Genomic DNA, 15,693 nt, shown 5'->3' with positions numbered 1-15,693 from the left:
GAAGCGTTCGACAACGTAAAATGGTGCAAGATGTTCGAAATTCTGAGGAAAATATGGCTAAGCTGTAGGTAACGACGGGTAATATGTACAACAGCGAAGAGGGAAAAGTACTAGTGGAAGATCAGGAACGAGGTGCAAGGATTCAAAGAGTGTAAGACAGGAATGGAGTTTTCACACCTATTGCTGAATTTGAACAACGAAGAAGCAATTACGAGAGTAAAAGAAAGGTTCAAGAGTGAAATTAATTCAAGGTGAAAGGCTATCAGTGATAAGATTCGCCGATAACAATGCTGTCGTCAGTTAAAATGAAGAAGAATTCATGTCCTGTAGGATATTCTGAATGGAGTGATTAGTCTGACGAGTAGAGAATATGGACTGAGAGTAAATCCAAGAAAGACGAAAGTAAGGTGAAAGCAGAAATGAGAAAACCGAGAAACTTAACATCACGGTTGATAACCACGAAGTGGAAAAAGTTAAGGAATTTTGCTACCTAGGCAGCAAAACAACCCATGACGGACGGAGCAAGACATAAAAAAAGTAGAATAGAAGTGGAAAAAAGAGCATTTCTGACCAAGGGAAGTCTACTAACATCAAACGGAGCCTTTAATTTGAGAAAGAAATTTCTGAGAATGTTCTTTTGGAATGCAGTATCGCATGGTAGTGAAACTTGGACTATGGGAGAAAAGGAAAAATAATAGCTATGAATAAAATGGTAAGTTCACATAGTTACTCGTCCGTCACCAAGGAATTCAAACGCTGTTAAGCTTCGTTGTGCCAAACTGAAGGCTCGAGAGTGAAAGTGTGGTACTTACCAGATCATCAGCCACAATGAAGATGATGTTTGGCGGCGTTGTTACGGAATCCGTTGAGATAGCCATTGATGCCGCGTATTCTGAGGCCGCCAGCAGCCATGCTGTCGCTAATAGCGTATACATGGTCGACAAGTGGTGTACTGGGAACAAACAGTGCAAAGAAAATTCATTTATGATTTCAGTGAAAGTTCGGATTTGCTACGAAGAAATGATTAGTAGCGTTGGCTCATGCACTGGTATTGTAGCTGGATATTTAGAATTATAATTTCTACAAATTCTGTCCAATGAAATGATAATGAAATAACATCACTTCAAATACGCGAAGTGAAGAACCAAATAACCTTGCTGAAAAGGTAATGAAATTTAAAGAAATAGTATAACACAGAATAATTACCATTTACGGAACATGATGAAATAATGAGCACCGAAACATTGTACTCTGATTGATTCTGTGTTAATTGTTATTCCACATTAAGTAAAAGGTTTTGCACAACATGTACTGAAACAACTGTGGTTATAAGAGCCATAGAACATGAAAGGGAAACAATAATTGAGAAACGATTAGTCACGGCTGCAGCTTATCTGCCATATTATCCAAGCAGAAAAGAGGACAGAAAACCAAGGTGAAATGTGGGAAATGAATTAGAATTAAGGGCCAAGATATAAAAAAATTAATACATAGATGATCAGTCGAACGGCAGCGACGGTAACTTGAAAAATGTTTCTCAAAGAGAGAAACATGCCAGTATGCAATATAAATTTTAGTGTAATGGGGGTTTTTCTGAAGGTAGTCACTGAAATTTTGGTAACGTTATAAATTCCTTTATGTTCAGTCACCAACCTTAACTCCTGTTGATTAGCCGAAGTTGAGTAAAACTTGCGTTCAGCTTTATCGATACAGCACATAATACGCGCACATGCACGCACTCACATAACCTATCTCAAACACAAAACTCGAATAAACAAACCGGAAAGAGAAATTAATGACACTGAAGCTAGGAAAGGCAGTAAATTGATTCATAAACTAAGCAACTGTTAGATAACCTTACGGTGTGTGTAATATTATCAGTATTAAACACGCATATAAACAGTAAAATAAGTTACGAAGGATATAACATCGACTTTAACAGTTTGCAACTTTAAAAGAAGCCGAGCTGTACAAGGCAGTCATAAAATTTTGATTGAGTCTATGACACACGTATGTATCTCTAAAATGCAGAAGACAAAATTCATTAGCGGCATAGAGATAGTGCACACAACTTGACATCAGCAAAGTGTGCGAAGACTGACACAATCAAAATAAATTCGGTCTTATTATTGTTTAATTGTTTGTTGTGAGATATTAGCGCCCGTCTGTTTATCAACCTTGATCTACCTCCTTATTCTGCGTCTACTGTTATCAAAAGGAAACACTTCATTGGCAGTGGTTGAGCAGTTTATCATGGAAACGTATTTGAGTGCCAAAGAAAACTGTCAGCTGCGAGTTACGGTATGGAAGGAATGAGGCTCATGTTGCAAGCTACTAACCAGATACACACTGGGATACCTCATAATGTCGTCTAGGGCTTCTTTTTGTCCGTCGTAAAGCAGAAAATCGACGTGGCAGGGATTCAACAAGTCGTTGGATGTCCCATTGAGAAATAGTGAGCTCTAGCGCCTCTACAGCCGTCCATATTTGCGGAAGATTTGCCGGTGCAGGATTTCGTGCGCGAACTATCTGATAATTGTTCGATGGGATTCATGTGACAGTTCCATGGTTGTTTGGGAACGTTAAGTCCATGAATGGCTGCAAATTGTTTCAGTGTAATCGAATATATCTATTTACGGTCAATGATCGGTTTACACCACACCACTATGGAGCCACAACAAACATTCCCAGTGTTTTGTTGACAACTTGGATCCATGGCTCTGTCGGACCCTACCATCATCGGTAACCAGCTAAAATCGTGACTCATCTGACCAGTCCACGGGTTTCCAGTCGTCGAGCGTCCGACCGATATGGTCACGAGCTCAGGAGGGGTGCAGCAGGCGGTGACATGATCTTAGCAAAGGTACTCGCGTGCGTCGTCTGCTGTCATACCCCACTGACACCAGATTTCACCACACTGTCCTAACGGATACGTTCGTCGTATGTCGCACAGTGATTTCTGTGATTATTTCACGCAGTGTTGCTTGCGTATAATCACTGGCAACTATGCGCAAACGGTGATGCTCTCGCTCATAAAATGAAGGCCATCGGTCACTTCGTTGTCCTTAGTGAGAGGTAATGCCTGAAATATAGTATCCTCGGCATACTGTTGCCACTATATACAGGGTGGTCCACTGATAGTGACCGGGCCAAATATCTCACGAAATAAGCGTCAAACGAAAACACTGCAAAGAAAGAAGGGGGAAACCAGATGGCGCTATGGTTGGCCTGCTAGGTGGCGCTGCCGTAGGTCAAACGGATATCAAGTGCGTTTTTTTAAAATAGGAATCCCCATTTTTTATTACACATTCGTGTAGTACTTAAAGAAATATGAATGTTTTAGTTGGACCACTTTCTTGGCTTTGTGATAGATGGCGCTGTAATAGTCACAAACATACGGCTAAAAATTTTAGACGAACAGTTCGTAACAAGTAGGTTTCTTAAATTAAAATACACAACGCAGATACGTTTGACCATTTTATTTCGGTTGTTCCAGTGTGATACATGTACCTTTGTGAACTTATCATTTCTGAGAACGCATGCCGGCCGGAGTGGCCATCCAGTTCTAGGAGCTACAGTCTGGAACCGAGCGCCCGCTACGGTCGCAGGTTCGAATCCTGCCTCGGGCACGGATGTGTGTGATATCCTTAGGTTAGTTAGTTTTAATTAGTTCTAAGTTCTAGGCGACTGATGACCTCAGAAGTTAAGTCGCATAGTGCTCAGAGCCATTTGAACCATTTGGCAACTCATGCTGTGACAGCGTGATTACCTGTAAATACCACATTAATGCAATAAATGCTCAAAATCATGTCCGTCAACCTCAATGCATCTGTCAATACGTGTAACGACAGTTCTCTCAACAGCGAGTAGTTCGCCTTCCGTAATGTTCGCACATGCATTGACTGATTTGTTCTCCAAATAGTCAAACATTGATCCCTGGTAACGCAGTCTATCTCGGAAAAGTCTTTAGTGACGACGGCAAAAATTTCCAACTGTGAAATATTTCATTATAGGACACAGACTAAAATATGGAACACACATACGCGATAACCAGAGACAAAACGTTAATGAACATTGACTTATAGACTAAGCTCGTGGGGGCATATGTGCTTCCCATTCGTACTGTTTTTAACTTGAAAGTCCAACGAAGATTGAGCTGATTCAGTGAAACTCATTTTAGTCAAGCTGCTATTCCAAGCTCGATACTTGGAAAACGCTAAAAAAGGTAATTGGCGCACGCATTGCTAAATTGAATGGGTGCCTTTCTTTCGAAACAAACAATACAGGGAGACAAGACCACGTCTCATAAGGCAACCTAGTGCTAATGTGTGTGGACGGTACCACGTGATCGTACATAGTGACAAAGGGAATACTTCATCGTAATGAGTACGTCTATGCACAATGTGACAAAGGAATATTACAATGTTAAAAACAGGAGTACAGAATTGGTAAAATCATATCGACAAATACAGTACTTCAGTACACACGTTAAGCAAGTTTATAAATTACATAATCATTTGACGAGACCCAAAATTAATATTATTTGATCTTTCCCATAGCTTTAAGGGTGAGAGGGAGAGAGAGAGAGAGAGAGAGAGATGCTGCAAGACAATGATGTTGCAAACATATACTGCCACAAACATGCGCACGTGGAGCGTCGCCATTTTGAGTGGACAATGATCGCTCATGGTACCGAGAGACGTATGCCGATCCACTGCATAACAACCAACGGAGCTGGAATACCATAAACAGATTTGAGAGCAGAATGAGATTTTCACTCTGCAGCGGAGTGTGCGCTGATATGAAACTTCCTGACAGATTAAAACTGTGTGCCGGACCGAGACTCGAACTCGGAAGCTTTGCATTTCGCGGGCAAGTGCTCTACCAACTGAGCTACCCAAGCACGACTCACGCCCCGTCCTCACAGCTTCACTTTTGTCAGTACCTCGTCTCCAATCTTCCAAACCTTACAGAAGCTTTCCTGCGAACCTGTGCGCTGATATGAAACTTCCTAGCAGATTAAAACTGTGTGCCGGACCGAGACTCGAACTCACGACCTTTGCCTTTCGCGGGCAAGTGCTCTACACACAGTTTCGCGGGCAAGTGCTCTACACACTATTTTAATCTGCTAGGAAGTTTCAGATTTGAGAGCACTGCTGTGTGTCAATAATACAACCAACAGTCTTCAGAATCCGAATCAAAAGGTTGAACACGATCAGATGCCTTATCAAAGTCTTGAAAAGCAAGAGTACGAGGTACGGACATTACAGCAGCAACCGAAACCACGTCCCGACACTTCACTATGCGGTTAAGAATGGTATGACCAGGTACGCAGCTTTGATGTTTTGCAACAATCGTCTCCATCAGAGTTGACATCCTACTATTAACTGCCCTCACCAAGGTCTTATAATCAAAGTTTAACAAAGTAATTTGGCGAAAGCTATTAGGGGCTGCCGCTCCAGGGCGCTTAGGGGTTAAAACAAGTTTTCCCACTTTGAATTAGGTCGGCACTTTTCTACCCTGTAACACTTTATTCAAAACTGACGTAAAGGTAGCACTCAACAACTGCCAAAAGCACACATAAAATTCCTTGGGAAGTCCATCCAGACCTGGGGACTTCTGAGAAGGCGATCTGACTATAAGTTTGTAAACTTCCTCAAATGGTTCAAATAGCTCTGAGCACTATGGGACTTATCATCTGAGGTCATCAATCCCCTAGAACTTAGAACTACTCAAACCTAACTAACCTAAGGACATCACACACATACATGCCCGAGGCAGAATTCGAACCTGCAACCGTAGTGATCACGTGGATCCAGACTGAAGCGCCTAGAACTGCTCGGTCACAACGGCTGCGTTATGTTAAGGTGTAATTGTCGTATCCATGATGCTGACTGGTGGGTCGTAAAATGTTTAACGGGATTCACCGTTGTCGTAGATGTGTACGTAGTACTGGTGTAAGATACAGTATCTGAAATAAGTGACATTTCAACACGAAAAGGAGTCTACTTCACATATTTTCATACGCTTATGTCATATGGTATTATTTTTTGGGGTAATTCTTCTGATTCAAAAAAGATATTTTTGGCTCAAAAACGGGCTGTTCGAGCTATATGTGGTGTAAGTTCGAGGACCTGTTGTCGACCCCTATTCAATAGTCTGGGAATTTTGACATTGCCCTCACAGTATATATTTTCTTTAATGTCTGTTGTTAGCAATATAAGCTTATTCCCAAGAGTTAGAAGCTTTCACTCAGTTAATACTAGGCAGAAATCAAATCTGCATGTGGAATGCACTTCCTTGACTCTGGTGCAGAAAGGAGTGCAGTATTCTGCTGCATCCAGTTTCAATAAGCTACCACAAGAACTCAAAAATCTTAGCAGTAGCCCAAACACTTTTAAGTCTAAACTGAAAAGTTTCCTCATAGCTAACTCCTTCTATTCTGTCGAGGAGCTCCTGGAAGAGCTAAAAAATTAAGCAAATTCGTGTTACAATGTTGACTTTCTTTATTTAAACTTGCGACTTAGTCGCCTGAATATGTTTTTATATCTCATTTTATCTGTTTCTACAATCGTGTTATGATTTCATATATTGACTCGTTCCATGACCATGGAGACTTCTCCTTAATGTGGTCCCACGGAACAATAAATAAATAAATAAATAAATACTCACTGTATCAGCTTGCGCCATGACTATACGTCCGTTATTTCTCTTGAGTGAATGAATACAAGCGCGTCGGTGACGGGTCTGATGCCGAAGCAAATGATATAAGGAAGTCAGTTCTTCCGTTATCAATGAATGCGCCTTGGATCGGATATTCAAACCTTCCATTCGTATTCTCTTCATGGTCAAAAATTCTGGCTTTAAACGCCAACCATCCGCAATTCGCCGAAGAGCGTGATCTGAAGCAGCATACAGTTCACGCAGGATGGAACAGTAATATTCATAAGTTCTCCGAAAGTTTCACGCTTTGGCACCACAGATAAGTATCAAAATTTGCCTGAGCCTCGCTTTTGCCAGCTGTGTCCACCGGTCAAGGGTGGAGGAGTATTTCCCAGCGGACCGTTGAGTACGCTCCCACACGGTTAACACCACTTCATCGAGAGAGGGGTCAGCTCAGTGAGCGACGTTTAACATCCATGGAGTGCGAAATAATTTGATTGGTTGTCGATCGGATGGCCGCTGTGGCCGAGTGGTTCTAGGAGCTTCAGTCCGGAACCGCGCTGCTGCTGCGGTCGCAGGTTCAAATCCTGCCTCGGGCACGGATGTGTGAGATGTACTTAGGTTAGTTAGTTTTAAGTAGTTCTAAGTCTAGGGGACTGGTGACCTCAGATATTACGTCCCATTGTATTTAGAGCCATTTGAACCATTCTTTTGGCTGTCGTTCAAGACTGAGAATTGCAGTCACAGCACAGGAAGTAGTAAAGGAAGCTGTGATGACTTCAACATCAAGAATAGTATCGCTCAGGCAGTCTGATAAGTAAAACCTATCTAACCTGCTACTAGAAGTCGCAGTAAAGTGAGTAAATTTAACTAACGTCGGGTATTTACGTATCCAGACGTTTTTCAGGCGTAAGGAGCGGCCAGGGCGAATTGATGTAATTCACGAGAGAAATTAAAATGTGGAGATTGATATGCAGAACGCAATACACAGTTAAAAATCATCACGCAACAGAATACCCAGAGGACTCTTACGCAATAGTAAACAATTTCTTGTTTGTAAAATCGCTAACGATCTACTGGGCGTCCAGTGCGAGAAGGGGCATATAAAAGAACCAAGGTAAGATTAAAACATTGACAACCTATGCCCCTGACAGAATTCAACATTTACACCTTAGCAATAAGGAGTGCCACCGCCAAAGAATATTCGGGCGCTACATTAAAGATCATACGAAAACGAGGTAAGGAGAAATTCCTAAAAAACACCTCCTGTAAGAACACTATTCCCGCACATGAATAATAAATGAACTGTCGCAACGAAGCCAATCGCAGTTCTGATTCCATACGATTTACATTTAAGAATCGGCATGTGTAGGCTTGGGTCATTGATCACAGCTATACAGGGATGTACGAGACGTATCGAGCAGAATTAGGTACACTACTGAGCATGAAGGTCCATTGCGGTGTCCAGAGATGAATTAGACATCGGTGGACCAGAACCAACGTCATTGCAATCTTTTTTCTTAGATTTCTTACGTGCCACCACACATTCAGGTTGTATACGCTGCTTCTGTCGGCTACGTGGCATGGCAGCATCTGTTGATTGAGGTGTGGAAGGGGACGTAGGCACAGCTTCGTGCCCGTTAGAACGAGGGACATATAATGCAGGTCCAGTCACTGAGGCGGAAGCATTCTGTGGAACTACGAAAGCAACAGGTGATACTTGGTCGCTAATTTTATTCTCCACAGGAGTTTCTGTAGGCGTCAAATTCGGGAAACCGTCGGCGTCTGAAGACGAAGGAGCAGGAGGACATTACATCGTCTCAGACTGCAACGGAGGACACAGAGACGAAGGGGGGCTCCGTCTCCACACACACACACACACACACACACACACACACACAGGCAATTGAGGAGGAGCCACTTCGCGAGCAGGAGGGATGCTGGGGATAACGTCTTCGCCACTCACCGTATCATGGATTGGAGTTATCGTAGCATGGAGAGGAGCAGTAGAAACAATCGATTCGAACGAGGTCGGGGCAGAAAGCACAGCCAAATCCTCACTCACATCTTGAGTGCGGCGTCTCTTGTTTGTCACTGTTACAGGTTCTATCCTGGGGGCAATATCATTCTGAACCTGTCGCGGAGGTAGAGGCGGAAATTCATTTACTCGATTGTCAGTACTGACTTTTTATTCATTATGATCTGAGCAGAAGTAGGTCCGACGTCGGGAGTGGTAGGAACATCCGTCAATTTGTGACGCTGTATTAATGACGGCTTTAATACGAAAACGCTCCGGTGGCAATTAGACCAAAAGTATACAATTTCATTACATAGGAGGCAGGATCGCTCTTGACCAGTATACATGACACGAACGCGGAAACCACACACATGTAAATGCGATGGAATATTGCGTTTGACATGCATTTCCACCGAACGAATTCCAGTACAACACTGTAATCTGTGTTGCGTAGACCAGCGTTCACGGCAAGGATTCAAGACGACCTTTAGAAAGTTGTCATCGATCTCCGGCGGAAGGTTGAACACTGGAACATTGGTATCGTCAATTTCAGCATATACGAGTGACACCATACTACCCGATGCTTGAACGGGTCTTGAGAACCACGTCGTGAAAGTAATCTTTCAACGTGAAGGGGATCTGTAAATCTTACGTAAAACAAGAACTCGTCTGCGTCAAAATAAGCGATGTGGACCTGGTCAGGGTTCACATGAATTGTATAGACAAGTTAATCGTGCATTTCTAGAGACCCGGGCTGCACGCGTCGCGTTCTTTTATTGTAAGTAAAGCTCACAGTACCTTTTCGTAGAATACACGTGGATACCATGGTAGCCATAGCGGAGCGGCCGACTGCCACTGCAAGTAGATGAACACAAGGCGGTAACGAGAAAAGCTGCACACAAGCGGCGCTGCGACAAGTGAAATAAACAAGAACCTTCCCGCTCGGTGCTCGAAGGGGAAAAACTCAATGTCGCCATTACTGACTACTTACAGTTCACAACGGCCACTGCGCGTTTCCTGTGGGTTCGACCAGGCCTGTGCTGCCGTCTGGTTGTGAGCAGGGCACAGCGAGCGTTTGGTTATCTCTGAGTCAAGGTACAACGATGTAGAAAACTGGTTTCACTTGAGATACGGGTTTTATCAAGACAGCAACGGAACTAGATATCGCAAATGACATGCTTCTTACGTGTGGTCACAGGCTGGTCTTCTGTGCTAATTTGCAAAAGGTGTTCAATGTAAAACGTGCACAGTCAGAAAGTTAAAAAGGATGTAGTGGAAGTAGTTTCCTTGCAAGTGTGACGAACAGTGACAAAAACAAAAGTACGTATTACTCTAGAACATGTGTTTAGCGCTTATTCCGTACTGTTGAATTCAAAGCACATCTACAGGGTGTTACAAAAAGGTACGGCCAAACTTTCATTAAACATTCCTCACACACAAATAAAGAAAAGATGTCATGGGGACATGTGCCCGGAAGCGCTTAATTTCCATGTTAGAGCTCATTTTAGTTTCATCAGTATGTACTGTACTTCCTCGATTCACCGCCAGTTGGCCCCATTGAAAGAAGGTAATGTTGACTTCGGTGCTTGTGTTGACATGCGACTCATTGCTCTACAGTACTAGCATCAAGCACATCTGTACCTCGCATCAACAGGTTACTGTTCATCACGAACGTGGTTTTGCAGTCAGTGCAATGTTTACAAATGCGGAAATGGAAGATGCCCATTTGATGTATGGATTAGTATGGGGCAGTAGCCGTGGCGCTGTATGTGTCGAGACAGAATTCCAGAACGAAAGTGTCCCGACTGGAAGACGTTCGAAGCAATTGATCGGCGTCTTAGGGAGCACGGAACATTCCAGCCTATGACTCGCGACTGGGGAAGACCTAGAACGACGAGGACACCTGCTATGGACGAGGCAATTCTTCGTGCAGTTGACGATAACCGTAAAGCCAGCGTCAGAGAAGTTGCTGCTGTACAAGGTAACGTTGACCACGTCACTGTATGGAGAGTGCTACGGGAGAACCAGTTGTTTCCGTACCATGTACAGCGTGTGCAGGCACTATCAGCAGCTGATTGGCCTCCACGGGTACACTTGTGCGAATGGTTCATCCAACAATGTGTCAATGCTCATTTCAGTGCAAATCTCTTTACGGATGAGGCTTCATTCCAACGTGATCAAATTGTAAATTTTCACAATCACCAAGTGTGGGCTGACGAGAATCCGCAAGCAGTTGTGCAATCACGTCATCAACACAGATTTTCTGTGAACGTTTGGGCAGGCATTGTTGGTGATGTCTTGATTGGGCATGTTCTTCCACCTACGCCGGCCGGGGTGGCCGAGCGGTTCTAGGCGCTACAGTCTGGAACCGCGCGACCGCTACGGTCGCAGGTTCGAATCCTGCCTCGGACATGGATGTGTGTGATGTCTTTAGGTTAGTTAGGTTTAAGTAGTTCTAAGTTGTAGGGGACTAATGACCTCAGAAGTTGAGTCTCATAGTGCTCAGAGCCATTTGAACCATTTGAACTTCCACCTACGCTCAATAGAGCTCGTTATCATGATTTCATACGGGATAGAACATGTGCCTTTACGACACAACATGTGGTTCATGCACGATGGAGCTCCTGCACATTTCAGTCGAAGTGTTCGTACGCTTCTTAACAACAGATTCGGTGACCGATGGATTGGTAGAGGCGGACCAATTCCATGGCCTCCACGCTCTCCTGACCTCAACCCTCTTGACTTTCAATTATGGGGGTATTTGAAAGCTCTTGTCTACGCAACCCCGGTACCAAATGTAGAGACTCTTCGTGCTCGTATTGTGGACAGCTCTGATACAATACGCCATTCTCCAGGGCTGCATCAGCGTATCAGGGATTCCATGCGACGGAGGGTGGATACATGTATCCTCGCTAACGGAGGACATTTTGAATATTTCCTGTAACAAAGTGTTTGAAGTCACGCTGGTACGTTCTGTTGCTGTGTGTTTCCATTCCATGATTAATGTGATTTGAAGAGAAGTAATAAAATGAGCTCTAACATAGATAATAAGCGTTTCCAGACACATGTCCACATAATATATTTTCTTTATTTGTGTGTGAGAAATTTTTCTTGAAATTTGACCGTACCTTTTTTAACACCCTGTATATAAAAACAGTAAAAAGCTTAGCTGTCCAGTTATAATTAGGGCTACCAACAAAAATAAATCACAGAGCAATACTTAGAAGTTGCATCTGTTTCTCTACAATCATATCGATGTCCCATTATCCTCCTGTGTTACTGCTGTAAGTTTTATTGGAAGCCCGTATTTTAAAACAGGACAGCAGCGATTTCATACATGATGATTACATGCAGAAACTATGGAGAAGCACCAATTTTAAACACTCTGCAACTACCAAACGCCACATGGTTTACATACCTCTTTCACTGACAACCACTATAATCTGCCTGATAAAATAGTATTACCACATCCCTGTCAGTTTGCAGTAAATGTCTCAGAAGCTGAATGATACGAATGTGAATTAATATGGATTAGTTCGAACGTGAACGCGTAGAAGAACATTTCTGAACATCAGAAATATTACAAAATCTAAAGTCCCATTGCATTTAAAGAGAATTTGTCCTTCATTCGACACGTTCTGTGTGAGACTGAAGGTCGCCCCAGCTGCTCTTAAACAACGGAGAAACTGACGCAGTCATTACTATTGTACATCACACTGAAAAACGGCAGTTGCGTAATTCCACTGATTCTTCACGTGATCATGAGCTGACGTTACTAATGATGAGTGAATTAAAGTGTCTGTTGAAACGAGGAGGTTTTCCCAAATCTGATTAGGATCGATTTTCATTGTTTCTGAAAATACTTGTTTGCGTTAATAACAGAGCACTCATAAAGAAAGCAATTACAAGACCGGTTTCGATGGTGGATGGTGTCCGAAGTTATCTGATCATTTAGAGGTACTGAACGAAGAAAAATTGTACTAAAACATCATACCGTACCAGAGAGATCCTCTCACAATTAATTATGGAAGATGTTAGTAATGTTAATGGTAGAATACCTGCAGGACTTTTGAGGATCTTTCCATGCTTTCATGAACGTAAATCGAAATAAGGTTTCAGTTTAAATGGAAAAGGATGAAGTGCAGCAACAGCTTCGTAATCAACAAAAACTAAAGGAGAGTAATAAATGTGATAGGTCAACAATTGTTGATGGTCCAGAATGGAAAAGTTATGAAGAATATATGAGATTACACAGGACTTCACTTGATAACAAATATGTCACTAAACCCGCCCGAGGATGTAAACAACCATGCATGAGCAGCGCCTAATAGACAGAGGGGTCCGACAGCCGATCAGTTCCAGTCATTCCACCAGTAAGGAGGTACACGGTTCGTGTTGTCTGTAGTTCAACCATGGCTAGACGGTCGATACCGCTGTTCGATCGCGTCCGCATTGTTGCTTTGTGTCAGGAAGGTCTCTCAACAAGGCAAGTGTTCAGGCATCTAGGAGTGAACCAAAGCGATGTCGTTTGGACATGGAGGACATACAGAGAGACAGATACTGTCGATGACATGCCTCGCTCAGGCCTCCCAAGGGCTACTACTGCAGTGGATGACTGCTACCTACGGATTATGGCTCTGAGGAACCCTGACAGCAACACCACCATGTTGAATAATGCTTTTCGTGCAGCCACAGGACGTCGGTTAAGACTCAAACTGTGCGCAGTAGGCTGAATGATACGCAACTTCACTCCCGAAATCCATGGCGAGGTCCATCTTTGCAGAGACGACACCATGCAGCGCGGTATAGATGGGCCCAACAACATGCCGAATGGACCTCTCAGAAACGGCGCCACGTTCTCTTCACACATGAGTGTCGCATATGCCTCGAACTAGGCAATCGTCAGAGACGTGTTTGGAGGCAACCCGGTCAGGCTGAACACCTTATACACACCGTCCAGCGAGTGCAGCAAAGTGGAGGTTCCCTGTTGTTTTGGGGTGGCATTATGTGGGGCCGACGTAAGCCACTGGTGGTCGTGGAAGGCGCTGTAACGGCTGTAGGATGCGTGAATATCATTCTCCGCCCGATAACGCAAACATATCGGCAGCATATTTTCGAGGCATTTGTCTTCATGGACGAATATTCGCTCGCCCATTGTGCACATATTGTGCATGACTTTATTCAGGATAACGACATCGCTCGAATAGAGTGGCTAGCATGTTCTCCGAACATCAACAGTATGGAACATGCCACCTCTGAATTACTTCGATGTCTTCGGTTAGTGTGGCCTGTTGCAAATCCCAAACACTCGAGTAGTATTCAAAAATAGGTGATCTCTTTAGGATGAACCACACTTTCTCAAAAGCCTTCAAATAAACCGAAACTACTATCCGCCTTCACTGTCACACTCCTCGTATACTCGTTCCATTTCATACCGCTTCGCAACGTTACTCCCAGATATTTAAGTAGTGTCACTATGTTAATGGTGCCTTTTTCCTACTCAGCTTCAGAAACTTACATTTTCCTAAACATAGAGCTAGCCATCATTCATCACACCAACTATAATGATGTCCAAAATTGAAGCAACAAACGGAAAATTTTCAAGGTTGCAATTAGTTTGCCACAGAAGAGCACAAACCGTGATAGTACTGTAAAAACAGAAAATAAACAACTTAAACATGCATAACGGTAGACAAAAATGTTCTTCGTTTTTTTCCAACTTAACGGATTTACACAAACATTCCGACAACAGATTAATGCGCTCAGTTCAGTGTGTGGCCACCTCTGGCAGTAATACAGGCCTGAAAACGACGGGGCATGCAGTAAGTGATGATATCGTCTCATGGTGTGGCAATAACGCCCATTCTTCCTGCAGAGCTGCTCGCAACCCTTGGGGCGTTGTTAGTGGATGCTGACGTGGTGCAACAAGTCTCCGCGGTGCATCCCAGGCATGCGCAATGGGATTCGTCGGAACAGCGAGCAGGCCACGCCATGAGTGCAATATTTTCCTCTTCCAAGAAAACATCAATCACCTTCGTGAACATTGTTGTCCATCAATAGGAAGTCTGGGCCCACTGCGCCTCGCAACAAAAATGCATCAGGTCACAAGATTTCGTCACTATACCTGACAAACTTTGCCGATTCACGCATACAATTTCATGAAGAGCTGTTCGTGTAGTCAGCATAATCCCTTCCGACACAACTAGGGATTCTCCTCGATATCGGTCTCTTCCCACAATGTTTGGGACCCGTATTCCAAGTTCCCTCCACATTCGAATCCGTCGAGAATCACTCTCCAGACCAAATCGGGACTCATCTCTGAAAAGAACATTGGCCCACTGTTCGATAGTCCAAGTGGCATGTTGACGAGTTCGGTTTAGACGTTCCGTTCCGTGAAGACGCATCAGAGGTTCACACACAGCAAGTCTCAGTCAATAAAGGCCATTGTGCCGGAGCCTTCTGTACACAGTTTGCCTCGATACTACATGTCCAGTGGATGCTGCGGGGTCAGATGCTGGTGGGCGTGCTGTACCAACGCGGCAACGTCGTCTCCTTACAGGGAAATAAGGGTCGTGTGTTTCTGATGTCGGAGTGGTCGGCCCTGCCATGATCTTTGTGATACAGCTTCGGTCTCCACAAACTATCGCCACATCCGAGAAACAACAGAACGATTCACATTAAAGGATCGAGCCATATCAGTTTGTGACTGTCCTGCTCCTATTCTTCCAAGGGCTCTCAACTGCAGAGAGTCTGGTAGGTGTCTTCCTGTGCCATACTGCGCCGTCTGTGAATGTGTACACAGCTAGTGTACCTGACAAATAGTACCGCGTTTGATGAGTGCCCCAACGTCAACGTTGGCTTGGTTTTCCGTTGACTGGAATGCCATCTTCCGTGAAGAACAAGATCGAACGGACATCTGTTGACTGTTACACATAGGATATGGAAATTAGCGATTTGTTGCTTTAATTTAGGACAACAGTGTAGAAATTGTGTATAAGACATCCTGTATCCTT

The 15,693-nt window shown here is 43.7% G+C and overlaps 1 protein-coding gene across 2 annotated transcripts in view; it reads right to left on the bottom strand.

Annotated features, from left to right (window-relative positions):
- The window catches only part of LOC126475063 (arylsulfatase B-like), a 75,468-nt gene extending 65,732 nt beyond the window's left edge, over positions 1–9,736 (bottom strand). Inside the window, exons 1-2 of one of the 2 annotated variants that reach the window (XM_050102623.1) lie at positions 9,672–9,736; positions 813–952 (exon numbers count right to left, since the gene is read on the bottom strand). In XM_050102623.1, coding sequence (XP_049958580.1) covers positions 813–935 — 123 coding nt within the window. In that variant the 5' untranslated portion in view covers positions 936–952; positions 9,672–9,736. Of the gene's footprint in view, positions 1–812; positions 953–9,478; positions 9,609–9,671 lie in introns of those variants that run through there. The other variant, XM_050102622.1, reaches the window with a different exon arrangement.
- Between the last annotated feature and the right edge of the window lie 5,957 nt (positions 9,737–15,693).

Source organism: Schistocerca serialis, chromosome 4 (assembly GCF_023864345.2).
Source record: "Schistocerca serialis cubense isolate TAMUIC-IGC-003099 chromosome 4, iqSchSeri2.2, whole genome shotgun sequence".
NCBI lineage: Eukaryota > Metazoa > Arthropoda > Insecta > Orthoptera > Acrididae > Schistocerca > Schistocerca serialis.
The sequence above is the reverse complement of the archived record's forward strand: the minus strand, read 5'-3'. Positions and strand labels throughout refer to the sequence as shown.